The following is a 17,380-nucleotide window of genomic DNA, read 5'->3' on the forward strand; positions in this document are numbered from 1 at the left end:
TTTGTCCGTACTTAACAAACAAGCACAGACTAGCCATGTTTTGTCGGACAGCCATTGGCTGCAAAAAAATGTTACATAAAGAGGCAGCCTTTCATGTGGATCCAAAATATACATCCAAATTATTAAATTTATTAGGGCAATTTATACTAGGAATGTCCTGTGTTTTAAAAAATGCTGTAAAATATTATGTTTCATGCATGTTTTGCCCTTAATTAGGCAGGGTCACAGGACAAAGTTTTCTTTCTTCTTGAATATATAAGCAATAGATATAAATTAACGGAGAGAATATGATGATTTAGAATAAGGTTGAGCGGTAAAGATAATACCGTAGACCACAGCATTTTAAAATGTGGACTGTATCTTAAAATGAAGGCGGTATTTATGACGGTTGTGCGGTGTGTCAATGTTAGCTTCTGTGTCTTTAACGGTCGGCTAAAATGATCATGTGCATTTAAGAGAGCCACAGAGAGGGGGCGCTGTGGGAGCTCAATGACTGCTGACGTCACCGTCTGAAAACGGGTGGAGAAAAGCACAAGCCCAGTCGCTCAGCGCAGCTGTAAGTTTTGTGGTGAGTTTCGGTTAAAAGAGAAAGGAATTAAGCTGTAAACAGATATAATTCTCCTTCACTCGACTTTGTCCTCACAGGTGTATGGCTTTATCCTCTAAATATGTGTGTTTTGAGGCTCAATTCGCTGAAAAATCTGCTGTGACGTGCTAAACCACAAGTGACCGTTGGCGCCAGCTGAGCTTTTAAACGGTGTAGAACCGTCTTATTTCGCTTGTTATCGAACTTTTCTGTTCCTTCAGCACCAGTCATTGAAATTTGCTCTCCCAGAAACGGGTTTTTATCGTCAACACGCATGTCTGTGCACTGTCGGACTGTGTTTAGCAAAATTCATTCGATTTTGTGCTCACAGATATAAGGCTCAGCGCAGTGTGACAGAGCACCCCCTCCCCACGGTAATACCGTATACCGAGATAATATTTTGAGACGGTATTACGGTATGAAAAATGTGGATTCCACCCATCCCTAATTTGAAAGAGTAATTCATATGTCGCAGAAGCGCGAGTGGAAGTGTGTTATAGCTGTGGTATTATTTACGACAACACATGACCTGAAGTGGCCTATTACTTTCACACAATACTAATCAAAATAAAGTACACTGTAAAGCAAATAATCCCAAAACATTGTATCAAAGGATATAGATTTACATTGAAGATTACTGGAATATTACTGTAACAAGAGAGAGAGAGGAAGGAAAGTGCTGTATTTAATGTCTACATATCTCAGGCGGTTGTATATGCAGGTATATGAGGGTTTTTACTGCAAATCTTAGCATCTCTCGCTCAGCCCGTTGCTTGTGTATATTAAAAGAAATCTGAAATGTGGGTTTGGTCAGCATTGTTAGAGAATTGCTGAATTTTCTTTGGCTTTTTTGCTCTGTGGTAGATAGAGTGAATATAAACACTTGAGCAAAAATAATGAGCCAAGCACAACATTGACCTTTTAATGGAATTAACAAGTACTGAATATAGTGTTACAAAAAAGTCTTTACAGTGCAGGAATATCAAGGAAAGGCATTTGGAGTTTTTCTTAAATTAACCTTTAATTTTAACCAGGCCGATCATTAAGAACAAGGTTAGGAGAATATTGCAAAATGATTTTGTATTATAATAGAATATGGAAGAAAGACTTGCCTCCCACTGCTGCAAAGGTGTCACTACTCACACACCAAAGACCTCAGGACATCAGTAAGAGTCTGGAGAACAGGTTTTTAGGATCATGTTCAGTTCCAGATTTAAATGCTGTGGCGTATATTTGGTTTAATAAAATGGTTTAATACAATATTGGGTTTTTAGCATAACATTTTTTGGAAAATATTTTGTCACTGTCCTCAGCACCGAGTGAAAAATAATCTGATCTTTACAAAAAATACTTTTCCTTTGGCAAGGCCTCAGCAGTTAAAGAAATCAGAGAGAAGAGCTCCCATTCACAATTACTTGTTTTGTTTTTGATAATATTTTCATCAATTAAAGCTTAATGTTTTTAGCTTTGAGCTTTCTCCATTTGTTTTGTACAGAAGCACCTGTGTGTACAGGTAAGAGATTGTGGAAATCTTGTTTTTACAGGTGGTTACTTTCATAACACTGACAATTTCAACCAACTAAGGAATTCATTAAATGCACTCGGCTGATTTTAAAATATATTGGCTGCCAAATATTTGGGCCATGTAGCTTTTCAAGCTGTTTTTGATACATGATACATGAAGAATATTAATCTTTCTGCAGTCTTTCCTCTACAGGGAAAGCCTTGTAGTGTTTTTGAATGATAAGGTTGTGTGCAATATTACTGTCAATGGCAGGAAAAGACAGCTAAATACCACTGTACAAACTGTATTTGCTTGTGAGTTAGCCTGCTATCTAGCTAACACTAAACCAGGATCTTTGACTTGGTTCATTCTGCACTGGGGGTTCCCCGACCTGGTGGAAATAATTTGTAAGAAATGTTCTTTTCAGCATATATATAGCTTTTCAGGCAGTCCCGCTGGGCAGAGCTTAAGGCATGCAGTGAGAAATGGCACCCAAATCACACTCAGAGGAAGAGGCAGATTGGCTTACATTCCAATATAAGATAATGTTTCCTATCAAATGACTAGGATTCTCAATTATATTTTAGAAAATTCTCCCACGATAGAGAAAACTAGTTCCACCAATGAAGTGTCAGCAGAGAATGCAGACTCCATTTTGTCAACCATTTCCCAAAAGCTGAGCTCATCAGTCTGACCCTATCCCTTCTGCAGAGGGTTGGTTCATCTTCAAACTACAATCAACAGATTAAGTACAAATATAGGCTACTTATTTTTTTTTTTCAGTGTAATTGTCAGTATAAATTAAGCAGCAGGCTTGAATAAAATTCTTTTTTGTAAGTGTGGTGCATCTTAAAGAAGTGGAAAAAACTCATTTTAAAATGTCCACAAACATTTGGTCATATAGTGTATTTGCTCATATATTAGTGTCAGTGCCTCATTGAGAATAAAGCCATTTGAACATTTGGACGGGAAGAATTTCAGAATGTGCTTTTAACAATGGTTTAGAAAAGAAGACCACCTCTGATAGATAAATATACACTAAGTATTAAATACTGATGATTTAATAGTAAACTAAATTTACATTCTCATATGATTTCTTTGAAAAGTCACTTTAGAAAATCACTGCTCAATAGAACAGTGTCCCAAAACCTTTGGGAGGCAGCTTACTATCAGATATCATGTAGTTTGTGATTCATTGGCTGTAATGAGGGTAGTGTTCTGGAGATGTTGTAAGTTGAAACTTCTCTTGTTTATTAACACCTGTTGTTGCAGGGTTAAATACAAGCCCTGTCCGTTTTCTGTTTTGCTGGATATTTTTAGGTCTCTTCCGTAAAGGAGAATTCCCAAATTATTCTTACTCTTTAGTTAAGTTGTAAAATGTTTTTTTCTTAGCCAAAAAACATGACAACATTTTTGAAATGTTTAAACACAATGTTCCTCAAGAAAGACAGTAAGCGATGTGGATATTTTACTTATATTTATTTATATGTCTAACCGACTGGCTTTACAAGAAAATGACCTGCCTCTTCGAATGATAGCACATTCCTATCGTGCAATTCCTCTGTTGTGTGTCTTAGGGTTTTCAAAGACAAAATCAACAGTATTTACCAGCATTTTTTCTCTGCCATTTCCACCCTCATCCTAGTTTTACTCTTCATAATTCAGTCATAAACACCATCCCCTCCTCTGTTGAGCTGTTAAATGTTCTTAATGATCCCCATGTTTTAACTGTCTCTGGTGACCTAAGTATCCTTCTGTTGAGTTTACGTGCTGCATTTAATACAGTAAATCACACCACAACCCTTTCTTGTCTTTCTGCTACTGGTACTACTGACACAATTCTAGCATGATTTATTTCCTATATTATGAATAGGATTTTCAGTTTGTTGTTGTTGTAAAATATAAAATCTGCCACTGAAGCAGTTACGCAAGGTGTTCCCCAAGGATCAGTTTTTGGGCCACTCCTGCGCTATTTGGGAATCATTTTAATTTCTTTACTTTATTAGCCACATTTTGTTTCTGACTTGGTGTGTATTTCCATCTCTGTAATTTTGCATGCCTTCATCTAGAGCAGGATGATACGGCCATAATTTATATCACAACATATTTCTTAATATCCGATACCGATATGAAAAATAAAAAAGCCACAGGAAAAATTGCCAACAACTGAAAGCAATATGGCATCAGCATCAAACAAAAAACTATTGGCTTTGTCAATATTAATATTTTTAAAAATTGAGTGCAATGAACTGATGGCAGTGCCCTGTAATGACCGTCAGTCAGTGACAGATGCTGTAAATAATTTATATTGAAATATTGAAAATGTGTATAAAAATTCATATTGTTATTGAAACATTTTATATTGAAATATATATTGATATTAAATTATTCCATTCCATGGAATGAGTCCATCCCATTTTTAGCATGACACTCTGGCCCATGCTTTCAGGAACTTCGCTTGACTATTGTTTTTCTGACAAATTTCAACACACCCTGTAGTACCTAGAAAACCCAGCAGCTAGAATTCTCTTTTACATTAAAAAGTAAATGCGTTCGTCTTATATGTTCTTTCAGTTACACTGGCTCCAGTAACTCCTCTTCTTTACATGTAGGTTGTAGACATCTGTAATGTAGCCCTTGTAAATAACACACAAAAAAATGACTACTGCAAAAATAGTTTATTTATAAATAAATAACCAAAAATTCAAAACAAATAAAATAAATAACATACCGAAGCATATTCCTGTGACTAAACTGTTTTTTCTGCTACAGTTAATTTACATATTTATATACGTTTGATGTAAATAAATCTATCTAAATCCAACATAACCAATATTAAATAAATCAGTACCACTTTAAAAATACGACTACAATTATAAATGTTTATAAAGGGTTACCGCTATAAAGGTTAATTACAAAGGGTTATAATTAGGTTAAAAACGCCTTAATTAATAATCATTTGTAACAGATATAGAAATTATCCAACAAGATCTGAGGTTTAACAATGTAGATGGATGTGGTTTGTTGCCCCTTCTGTGTTATAACTTATTATTAATGAATGTTAATGTATTAACAACATTAATAATTATAGTTTAAAAGATTTAAGATTTTAAACGAAGTGTAGTCTTCGAAAGTGGTACCAATGATTCTAAATCTGCAAACAGAAACTCTTAAAAGTAGATTAGTAAAATAACATCACTCATATCTACAACTACAAATACTTATTGTACCTGTGAATTCAAATATAATACATTTAAAAAACAAATAACATTAAAACACTTTTTTTCCAAACTGAAAGAAATTATAACCCTTTCAGAGACAGACATTGTCTTGGAAATTGACCAAAGTATGTTGGTGTTTTTCTGCACCAACAAACAACTTAATTGTTTATTTAATTATATTTAGTTGAAATAAACCTGATTTGAATCTGTTTAATTGATACAGGTCAACAAATTGTTAAAATGTAAAATGATATTTGTGCTAAAACAGATAAGAATATGTTAATTTAGGGACTGAAAAGCAATCAAATAATTTGAAATATATAATAATATATTTAATCACTTTCACAGATATCGTTTCCTCTTTTTGGTGCTGAAAATGACACAATGCTCCATTTGTAAAGTGTAATATTTTGTGCTCCGTTGGTCAATTCTGAGATTTTCTCATTTTCTCCATGAAATGTTTTCCATTTTCTCTGAAGCAGTTTTCAGTTTGTGTAAATCAGGGGGGGTGAACATCTGTTATTCATCTTTGCCTCTATTCTGGCCCTGATCCCAAACAGCTAGTTCGTTAAATAAATTTCCCAATACGTTACATTTACCCATTGCATAAATTTTATTTATATATCCTTTCCTTCCTCCCCTCCTTTCTTTGATAATCAAATGTTCTAATAAAAATGTTCTAAACTGCTTCAGTTAATTACCCACATTTATATGGGTTATATGGTTTTAAGACTTTGGAGAGACAAAAAAATATATATTTAAATTTCTGTATTTGAAAACAATAAAATCAACAAAAACATTTGACCAGGCGCGCTCAAAGTTCTGGGCGTATGTATAACCACTGTTGAACAAGACAATTATGGAGTGCACCAGGGAATATCAGGGTAGGGAGAATTCAAGTGGACTGCCGTGAAGTCTAGATCTTGGCGTCCAGCATCTCAAGGAAGAGCTTGTGCATTGGGACACGTCCCTGCAATCGACAGAAGCACTGCACAGCTCTGTGGGCAGTCTGTCGGAGCAAGGGCAGGGTCATGAGCAGGCGTCCCGCTCTGTGAGGATCTGATGGACGCTGGATGCTTTCAAAGTCCTGCAGAGCTTCATGAAGACAATCTTGAAACCGCAGGACTGTCTCTCCACTCTCGATGTTCTCAGCATCTGAGGAGAGCAAAGATTTGGACAAGGTCACACTGAAGAACTGTCCATTTTAGATTTCCAACCAAAAAAGCCATGCTTAGGTTTTGGAATGACTTCTCCCAGTTTATTTTTACACTGGTGCTAGCTTGTGCACTTGGGGTTAAAAATTACAATACAGATAATATATACGTTTATGAAATGTAAATTAATTAAATATTGATTTGAATATGGGCAATAGTAAGTGAGAAAAATAAACTATAAAAAACAGTGCGAGTGTGAATAAGTATGAATGCGCAAACATGAGTGGCTGAATGAATGAGGGGAAATATAAAGAAAATTAAATAATTATGGAAATGTAAGACCTCATAAATAAACAATCGACTATAAAAGAACAGTGTGGGTGATTAAACAAGTAAACTATGAAGGGCATAGTGAAGAGAGGACGAAGTGATCTGTACATGGAAGAGTAATCGAGGGAAATGGGAACTATTTAGGATGTAATTAATCAACAAGTGAACTATAAGCTCACAGTAAGTAAACGAGTGAACTATTTAGGCCACAGTACAAAACAGAACAAGTCCGCTATAAACAAAGGAACGAAGCAGATGACTACGGTACAGCATTCGACGTAGTGAGTGAGTGAATTAAAGTGAATTATAATTTAGACAGTAGTGAACAGTTCTCTCTCTAACCAACTGAATGACCTTTTTTAGGGTAGCGTAATTGAGTGAACCAACGAGTGAACGTAGACCCAGCTAGTTCTAAGTGTGTGGTGAAGGTCATCTTGGTCGTGTTTGGGTGAAGCTTTGTTCAAGTGTTTAACACTGTGTTATATTTGTTTGAAAGTATATCGGATCTCTCTCTCCTCCATTTATTCTTTATTTCTGTTTAATGGACTGAACACATGTCTGTTTAGTTTTTAGAGACAGAAAAGCTGCTATTGTCTTTTTTTTATTCAAGAGCATAAGTGGTTATTGTGTTCAGAGCCTGGAGGCTGAGAGATGAGGGTAATGGGTTTGGGGTCCGATGTTAGAGCCCTGAAACTGGGGGGATAGTGGGGGACTGGATGGATTTATTGATCTGGCTCTGGGCTGAAGCTGTTCCTCACTGTCCTGATATTGATTGCTTTCCTCTTGTCCACTGACTCAGAACGAGAGAGGGTCGTTCAGTAACGGAAAGCTGATTTTGGAGGGAAAAGGGGGTGAGTGTGGCCCAAACAAAGCCAGAAGGGAGATCCAAACCCAGGATAACATATTTAAAGAAAAGCCTTATTTTGGATACGCAGGTTTACGGTTATGGAGGCTTGATCACAGGGTGTGGTCTGTTGTAGTAGTAATAATTCAGCAGCTGTACCTACAGTATTAGTGTACCAGAACATTTAATGCACAGGGGGTATTGGATAAAAACTAATGCAGTCAGTAATGTGGAGATTTTACAAATGTACAGTTTGTGCTGGATGTCTGCATTTTGTCATGACTGACAAGTCTCTCTGGCCAATCAGCGCTCTGCAAGTTTACACCTCATAGTTTAGTTCCTACTCTGCTTGATTGGAACCATAAGCAAGCAGCTAAACACATTTGCTTAAAGGAAAAGCTAAAACTCAGAGTAGAGCTGAGCCGAGTAGGTACCATACAGTGGAAAAGTGCCATTAATGTACATTAGAATAGAATATTATGGTTCTATAAAGAGGGTACGTACCTGAGTTGGCGAGGGCCATGGCCTTGAGCATGACGGCCTCCTCTTGGCTGAGGTTGAGCTGTTGGTATTTAGTGGTCAGGTGTCTGAGAGGAGTGTAAAGGTCCAGCAGACCGGCAGCTCGAGCCTCTGATTCATTCAGACGTAGATTTTCAGCAAACTGGAGCTCCTGAGAACAGCTCTGAGATCTCCACACCACACACAGGATTAGAGCTTCCATCCAGCCACTCTGGAGCAGAGCCATCTGATCCACCAGAGACAGAGATGAGAACCCTGCGCAAAGACACACTATCTCAGGGAAATGCTCTTCCATCAAAGCTTTTCACTTTTTAATCCCCACTTTTCTCCCTCATTGTCAAATCCACCCACTAGCTAGGACTCGCCCAGTTACACAGTGCTGTCAAGTAGCAAGGGTGAGGACACTGAGACATGAGAAGCTTCCATGTGTGTGTTTAGCTCAGTGTAAAGTGGTCATCTGAGGGTTGTTATTAACAAAGCATTATATTTTTATTACTGTATAATTGAATTATAATTAATTGTCAAGAAGCGAGTTGTAATGGATGTCTTGTGTGTTGTACCTGGGATGTGTTTGGCCCAGCTGATCATTACCAGCAGTTCTCTGTTTAAGAGGTCACACAGGGTCATCAGGCTGTTGAGGTCAGTGTCTGGGGTGGAGGGGTCAGGTGACGCTCGGAGAGGAGTCGGTTCAGAGGCCAGCAACTGAGAAATCACTTTATTCCCTGGAAAATGAACACATGTCCATTATTATAGGGGTAAGCATTATTTTATATACATTTCCTTATTCTGCATTTATTTGTTCACGAGATGCTCTTTATACTGCGGGAAAATTCCTTGGAATAATCTTAGTATTTAAAATATTTGTTCCCTTATTTTTGGTCCTTGATGATATGTGAGTGTGAACCTCTAAAAAACTTTAAACTTCAGTAAAGAAGAGAGAGAGAGTGAGTGTTTATCACTAGAAGCCCCGAGAGCCGGTCAAATGAATTAATTAAGAGATTACATATTTGGACTTACGGATGGGTTTGACGGTGTGTGTGTATGGTGTTTTAATGTACATCGACATATTAGACTCCACTCGTCTTTTGTACTTCTGTCTTCCTCCCCTCACTCTGTCCATACGAACACCTATAAATAGCGACACACACAATATTAACGCACAAATGCATTCACATTTTTAACACACACATCAAGACACATACATAACACTAGTGGAAATCTCAATATGTACAAGATCCTGTTTGGTTTTTTTAACCAGTATTTAATTGCACCATGTGAAATGTATAATAAATATTAATTTATAATCAACTAATGAGTAATGGTACAGTATAATGAAGGAAATCAACATATACTGACCCTCTCTCATCATTCCTGCTCTCAGACACTTCTGGAAGCGACAGGCCTGACAGGCTTTCCTCCGTCTCTTTGTGATCTCACATTCGTTCACCACCGGACAACTGTATTCTATATTACCTACAACAACAACACACACACACATTAATACATAAATACACACTGTGATAAATATAAACCAATAAAGGAATAAACACAATTTAACAACAGATTATTAAATACAAACATTCTCACTCCCGTTTAGCGCATCGTACAGACAGATGTAGATTGAGAATGAGGGAAGCACAGAGAGAGAGAGAGAGAGAGAGATACACTACATGACCAAAACTGCGTAGACATTATTAATAATAAATGAATTCGACTACTTTAAGTTTCACATAAAATTTACTTAATATCTTTTTCTGTTTAGAAAAACATGACATGGGATTGGAAAGCTCTGGGTGTCACCACGGCCAAAGTCAAAAATCAATCAATCAATCAATCAAATTTTATTTATATAGCACTTTTCACAACAAAAAGTCGTCACAAAGCAGCTTTACAGAGATCCGGGTCCAAGCTTCCTATGAGCGATCCAGGGGCAACAGTGGCAAGGAAAAACTCCCTCAGCACACGAGGAAGAAACCTTGGAAGGAACCAAGACTCATATGGGGAACCCATCCTCCTCGGGTCGACACCGGAGACACAACAGAGAACAGAAGTAAAATCGAAATGACCGATGAAGGGGTTATAGTAATATAAATGTAGTATATTAGTGATGATGTAGAAGCAGAAATGAAAATGGTGAGGATGATGATATTAGTGATGTATGAGTCTGATGAAGGAGGAGGTGATCAGGGATTCAGTGTGAGTTAAAATTAGGTGCAGAGTTAAAAACCCACTACGTGAGTATAAAGCCCCTAAGAACTGGGCTTTGAACCACTGTAACTGTCATCTGGAGTTGCCAGTGTATTTGGGATGAGCTGGAGAGGTGTTTGGATGTCAGGGGTAACCATGCAATGTCAGGTTCTGATGTTTATTTGGCCACATCCTCACAATAATGTGCCGGTATCTAGTGTAAAGATTGGAGGTATAACTGCAGCAATATTGAAGGCACAGGTCTTCAGAGACTTTTGGCCAAACTATGTTCCATCACTACTTGTTCGTTAATAAGAGCATTAATCCCAGCCAACTCTAAGACAGTAACCAAGTAACAATCTAAGTACTAAATATTAAGGATTCAATATGTAATAATTGCAACAAATGTAATCTCTAATGATATCAAATATAATGTTGATTTAAATCCTAAATATCCGCATACATTCAGTCTACTACAGTGTGTTGTGTATAAATTAAATGTGGAGTAATCTCCTATTGTTAGTTTGCCTGAACAAGCTGAGCTTTCACACACAAATCCATAGGAACCTAGAGAGAGAGAGAGAGAGTGTGTGTGTGTGTGTGTGTGTGTGTATTGATTAAAAAAAATAGTTCACAACCACAACTATGATAGAAAATGTATTAGTGACTCTCAAGACAAAGAGTATTGATGAGAGGGTCCATCACCCAATGAAACACACACAAACACAAGCTGTGGATTTTGGAGATTTTGAGAGGATTTAATCAATGAACTTCACTTAATAATAAAAGAAGAATCTCTGGGATTAAGCCTCACACTTTCCAGCTGCAACTCTTCATCAATATATTGATAAATCCTCTCAAAAGTATTAGGACTTAAATAATCCTCGTCTGCCCGCGGGCACTGCCAGCCAGAGCACACTCATCCCCAGCGTCCGCTTCAGTCTTACGGACAAATCATTGTTTTTGATTAGATTCGGATAATGATCCACTCAGATTAACTGCTGTGAATTTCAGTACAAACTACATTTCATGTAAGAGTCATGTAAACAATGGTCATATAAATTACAGCTAATATCCAGAGTCATGTAAGCTATGGTTTATATCCTGTCATAATCTACAGCTCATATCTATGGTCATATAAACTACAGTATATATCAATGGCCATGAGTTGTCAAAAAATTGTATATAAAAAGGTTATATATGGTTTTTATAGTCTTTTGTTATTCCGTTCTGTAGAGTCTTTTAAGGATGTGTATTCCTACTTAATTTTAGTCAATAATAGTGGGTTTTGGAGGAGTTTTTCACACTGGAATTAACATACACACATTTCTCCCTTGGGTTCAATAACTAATTACTAATCATTTTTAACTGCTTTCATTTTTAATAAAATACTAAAATAATTTGTCCATCATTTTCAGGATTTGTTTCCTTTTTACTGCAGCAACAGCCTCCACTTTTCTGGGGGAAGGCTTTAAGCTAGCTATTGTAACATTGGTGTGAGGATCTGATGGCATTCAGCCACATAAACATTAGTCTGGTCAGGTTCTGATATTGGACAGTTAATTAGGGAACACAAACCCCACTTCAGCTCATCCCAAAGTTACTGGATGAAGCTCCATTACCTCCAGAGAGAAGAGTTCAACTGCTCCACAGCATAGTGCTAGGGGCTTCACACTAGTCTAGCTTCCCATCTGATTTCATGTTGTTATATACATACTATACACCCTGTGTTAGCAATTAGCAAAGTTTAAATTATTATGAAGTCATTCGTAATAAGGGGTATCTAAAAACATTTGGACATAGAGCCGAAAACATCTGTTTTTAACAGTAAATTGGAAGAAGAATCCAGTTATTTGTGGCAGTTAAAAGAGAATGTTAAGGTTATTTAAAATTACTGTGTATTACGTGTGATTAATCTGAGATTAGACTGGATCAGTGTAAGTGTGCGGTGAGGTGAATTTGTGTGTGTGTGTGTGTGTGTGTAGGGGGGGGGGGGATCAGACGTTTTTAACACAGAACTTCTCTTAATTAAAAAAATCAATACCATATTCACACAGTTCAGATAGCATTCTGATTAACACTGAGCTCTGATTGATTTCTGTGTGAAAACTCAATATGTTTCAATCAAAAAACAAGCAAATTCAGAAATGGGAGCTTCCTCAGGGGGTTCTCAGTAAAAACAAGGGTTTTATATGTATATTAGATACAGGATTTGTTAGTATTTTCAGTATTTTTGTTTGCATTATTGGCTTGTTTGGTTCTCTTGAGGTTTTCTGTGACAGAAGATAACTTCCCCTGCCTCTTTTTGTCTATTTCTTTCTATTGGACACTGGACAGCTCAGTTTGCTTTAAGCCAACAGACATCTGCATGTGTGACTGTGGAGAGACAGCCATCCCACCCACCCACAGGGCCAGGTCAAAAACACACTTGAGCACCCGTCCTTACACGGCTGAAGCATAAGTGGAGATGGAACCTGTGATCTCTTGATTATACAGCATTTTACAGCATTGTAGAGTGGTTTTATGGTTTTAGCAGTAATTTTACCTTGTATGGTCCTCTTGAAGAAAGCTTTGCAGGCCTCACAGGAGGCGACTCCATAGTGGAATCCCGAGGCGAAGTCTCCGCAGACGAGGCAGAGGCGCTTTGGCGCAGCAGTGAGGCTGCTGAGGTTGAGGTTGGAGAGGTAATGTGGGTGTGCGGTTATGTCGGAGCCATAGTGCGTGGGGTTTAAGGTGGAGCTGGGGGATTCTGGGTCTCCAGATAGAGGCTGGGAGAAGAGACTGTACGCACTGCTGTCTGACGTGCTGCTGGGACTCAGAGGTGCTGCCTTAAATACATGCTCTGGAGGAGAGAGAGGACTCATTGGATCCACTTTAAAAGCACAGTTCTGAGGAGATGGGGGGCTTAGTGGGTCCACCTTAATGGCTTGGTCCATAGGAGAAGGTGGGTCATCAGAAGAGAGGTCCATCAGGCTGTCAATCAAACAAACCTCAGTTAATGACTGGAGTTAGTAATCTCGGAACTGCAGAATAAGTCATTGGCTATAACCATTTGCTTATGTAAATATCAGCTGAGGCCTTCATGTATTCATTCACTGTCACATGCCAAAGAGCCCAAACATTTGCCCAAGTTTTTGCTTCGCAATAGTTATTCTGCAAATATGTAAATCAACAGTAACTCTGCATTAAAGCAGCCAATAAATAAAATCAATTGCAATGATGCTGCAGTAAGTTTAACTGTAAAATGAAGAGTAAAGTCATGTAAATACCTGTTTTGTTGGTTTAAGAATTGAAAGTTGTCACTCAAACAAAAATCCTTCAACTCCATCCTCCAATCCCCATAAACAGAGAGAGACCTTAGATGTAGATGTAGAGAGACAGACAGATATAGAGAAGATACACAGAGTGCTGACACACTAAAGCCTGTTCTCTGGAGCCGAGAGTGGGTATTTAAGTGTGAAGGGGCGGAGCTTAACCTCTAATCCAGACACAGGTAGGACATGCCTCTTCTATTTGAACCAATCAACACACTCTCAATAAAACTAACCCACAGTGTTTATTTGTTGTTATTTTGACTTTCTGTGTTGTCTGTACATAGACATTACATTAATGACCTTCAGTGTTGCTTACCTTTTAATACTCGTTTAATTTAGTACTCAATAAATCTTTCTTTAAAAAATCAAACCTTTGCACATGACTGTATGTACAGTATAAACAACTGGAGGAGGCATTGATTAACTGGTTAGGGCCACTTTTTGAGCAAATTAAAAGTCCCCACAGGTCATTTATAGGCTTAAGTTCTTTAATTATGTGCTATAATTAATTATAACTTAATTACAAAATAAAGGTGAATCTGCTAAATTTGCTTTTGTAAAACATGTGGAAGTTGTGTGTAACATGATACACTTTTATCTGATTATGTACTTTTCTGCTGCAGCACAGTATACTTCTGTTTTCACATAAACATAACACACAATGTTCTTAAAGTGTTTACAATTCAATATTTATACACAACAATGGCAGCAGACCTGCCACCATCAATAAGACTAAATGGATGTAATTATACATATAATTATTTAGTTTATTTCGATATTTTTTACGTGTTTTTTGTTTTTATGCACAGTTTTCAATCTCCACAAGGTGTTATGATTTATTCCCTCTGTTGAATGATGTTGCCATATGGCTTCAATGAAAAAAATAGAAAATTGAAGTTGTATAGTTCATGTTTTAAATAACTATATGACTATAATATACAGGTAATACTTTTTTTACACAAATATTTTGCATTTATAATAATACAATGTGTATGTTTATGTGTGTGTGTGTGTGTATATATGTGTGTTTGTGTAAACAAAATAAAAAATGTAAATATATGTATATAAAACCAGTATTTGGAATAAATCATTACTATTCATATAAAAATGTCTATAAAGACACCATTTAACAATGTGTAACAATAAACAAAATAAAATAAAAAGGAAAACACCTTCTTAACTTACTGTAGAAGTCAATGTAAAGAGAGATTTTAGTAATTTTGGAGCATTTCTATTGGTCCATTAATCATTAAATCTTCACACAACGTGAAGGACAGCTGCTGTGTTCAGTTGATGTAGTAAACTGAAAATCCACAAAAATAGAGATTCACCCGAGCTGTGGGCACTGTTCGACCCCTTCATATCAAGACTGGTGTTGGCTTTTGCACCATTCACTGATAACAGTTGGAATGATCCATCTTATCTCTGACACAGGAGAACTCGACATCAGTTTCTTCCCAAAAACAAGCAGAGACATGGACTCCTCTGAACACACCACGTGTCCACTATCCTCTGGACGATCTGAGATTAACTTGGGCCCAGAGAACGTTTCTGCATAGAGCTAAAGTAAGACTTTCTTGTTTAATAGATTTTCAGATTGCATTTGCATTTGTGGTTTCTGAAGTTCCACAAACTGATGTTGCTGTATTTATATTAACAATATGAAGGTTTCTCATGCAGTGCTGTCTGAGGTCTTGAAGGCAACACACATTCAGCAGTAGTTTCCAGCCTTGCCTTCCTCAATATTTTCAAAATATCACGTACAGTAGACTGTGAGAGGCTTTTTTGAACGTTTTGGAAATTCTTAATTGGTACAAATTTGTGAGCCATGTCCCCACTTTGCCGCAAAAAACAAGCTTTTGGTGGATGCTTCTTTTATATTTACTTGCTTATAGTGGAATGTTTCAAAACAGTGTAAATAAATATTCTATAAATATTTTCTGGTTTATATTTACAAAATAGAATCAAGTTGATCAATAAAAACTTTGGAAATCTTTTCCTTGTGATTTTGCCAGTTAATGTAAGGCCCAAGAGAATCGTATGTATACATTGACCTACACATTTATTTTGAATGATGCATTTTAAAGGTCTCTGGTTTATGCTGAGTGTGTTTAACATATATATTTATGTTCCCTTATTATGCCTCAGTGTAACTGTGTGCAGAAAGTTGTTTGTGTTGATTGTAAACAGCCTACTCACTGCTGCTTATCAAACCGGTTTATTTTAATGAATTCAACTCACATACTGTGGAAATGTCTGTTTATATACACACACACACACACTTGTTGGTCTTTCGATACTTGTCAGGATTTCCATAGACTCCTACATTACTGTAACAACATTATAACACACTCAAATGTGTTGCCAAGGATCCAAGGATTTTGGGGCCCAAGAACGGATATTACAATGGGCCTCACCACAATTTTTTTGTTTTGTTTTAATACATTTTCAGGACCCCTGACAGTCCCAGGCTTCAAATCGTTTTCCCAGAAGGCTTTCCAGAAGGAAGCAGCAGGAAGGTGAGAAACACATCAAGGACGTGGAGCTTCTGAACATTAGCAAACCAGAGAGAACTGCATTTCCCCACAAACATAGATGTTCCCTTTAAGGCAAGTCCGGTCACGCAGTGGAACAAAATATCACAAATATCTCTGCTATAATTACCATAATTAAACGTGAAATATTTCCTATTATACAATTACAACTAATATTAGCCTGTATCAGGGGAAAACATGGATGTCACTGTAAACTAATAGATCTCTCAGCCAAAGGAAATATTAAAACATATTGGCTTTCTGGCCTTCATTTGATGAGAGTTTACCAAAATTATTATTCATGTTATGATATATATGGATATATCAGAGATCCTATAGTGCAGGGGTGCCCAACTCCAGTCCTGGAGGGCAAATCCAGCAAATTTTGGTTATACCTCTGCTCACACACACCTGAGTCAATTCATCTGTTAATTTCCAGGTTTAAGGGGTGTGTTTTAGCACAGCAATCACCAAACTTTGCTGGATGCCGGCCCTCCAGGACTGGAGTTGGGCACCCCTGCTATAGTAAATCTATTTTTAGATTGTGTGGGCTCTGCTCTACTGTGGTGCTGGCAGGATTGATTTAAGTTTTTTTTTGGATGTAACTGACACAACAACTCCATAACACTTCATTCATACATTTCAAAGACCAGACAACAGGCCTCAAAACAACAGTAGTCAGCTAAATAATAAGCTACAGTATACTATAATATTAAATACAGCACAGAGGCGAAAAAATCAATCAAACAGCTTTGTCAATGGGTTATATTTCTACCCATCAGAAGTTCACTGCATCTCCCCATTGCTTATTTCTTTGCTGATTGTCTACTTTCTAACGCATACGATAAGCCGAATCCAGCCAAATCCACAGTCACCAGTAACCCCAATTAAGCATTAGAAATGTTCAACTTGCAATGACAAACACCAATCATTGACCTTCAAATCTTAATGTTTTGACCATCATAATGTGAGTGGACACACTGGACGCAGCCAAAAGCGCATCTCATCCTCAAGCACATTATTCAGTTGAAAAAATTCAGTTGATCTGCTGTTGCCATAATTTTATTTTCAAGGAAAAAACTACAGAACCATTAATAAAAGTCTACACGGTGCATTCAGGATTACGGCTGCTGCTGCCAGTGCGTACAGCTTCAGTAACAGAAATGCTCCAGATATACTTGAAATAA

At 37.2% G+C, this 17,380-nt stretch overlaps 1 protein-coding gene and 1 long non-coding RNA gene across 2 annotated transcripts; one reads left to right on the top strand and one right to left on the bottom strand.

The window, feature by feature from the left end:
* The first annotated feature begins 361 nt into the window (after positions 1-361).
* On the top strand, positions 362-16,418 carry LOC136709302 (uncharacterized). The gene is made up of 3 exons (XR_010804484.1): positions 362-568; positions 15,094-15,225; positions 16,112-16,418. It is a non-coding gene; the product is annotated as an uncharacterized lncRNA (long non-coding RNA).
* On the bottom strand, positions 4,926-13,839 carry esrrd (estrogen-related receptor delta). Its single transcript, XM_066684437.1, has 7 exons — positions 13,615-13,839; positions 12,891-13,318; positions 9,515-9,631; positions 9,176-9,286; positions 8,719-8,880; positions 8,144-8,413; positions 4,926-6,466 (listed from the first exon to the last, which is right to left on the bottom strand). Exons 1-7 carry the CDS (start codon positions 13,671-13,673, stop codon positions 6,228-6,230), a joined length of 1,386 nt encoding a protein of 461 aa, XP_066540534.1. The 5' UTR covers positions 13,674-13,839; the 3' UTR covers positions 4,926-6,227.
* Positions 16,419-17,380: the final 962 nt, after the last annotated feature.

Source organism: Hoplias malabaricus, chromosome 11 (assembly GCF_029633855.1).
Source record: "Hoplias malabaricus isolate fHopMal1 chromosome 11, fHopMal1.hap1, whole genome shotgun sequence".
NCBI classification, from domain to species: domain Eukaryota; kingdom Metazoa; phylum Chordata; class Actinopteri; order Characiformes; family Erythrinidae; genus Hoplias; species Hoplias malabaricus.

Excerpts from the sequence above, each read along its gene's own strand:
- esrrd (XM_066684437.1), bottom strand. The coding sequence starts at position 13,673 with ATGGAGTTGAAGGATTTTTGTTTGAGTGACAACTTTCAATTCTTAAAC. Across the intron at positions 8,881-9,175 it reads ACACACCGTCAAACCCATCC|GGAATAAAGTGATTTCTCAG; the intron begins GTAAGTCCAAAT and ends TTCATTTTCCAG. Across the intron at positions 8,414-8,718 it reads CTGGGCCAAACACATCCCAG|GGTTCTCATCTCTGTCTCTG; the intron begins GTACAACACACA and ends GTCTTTGCGCAG.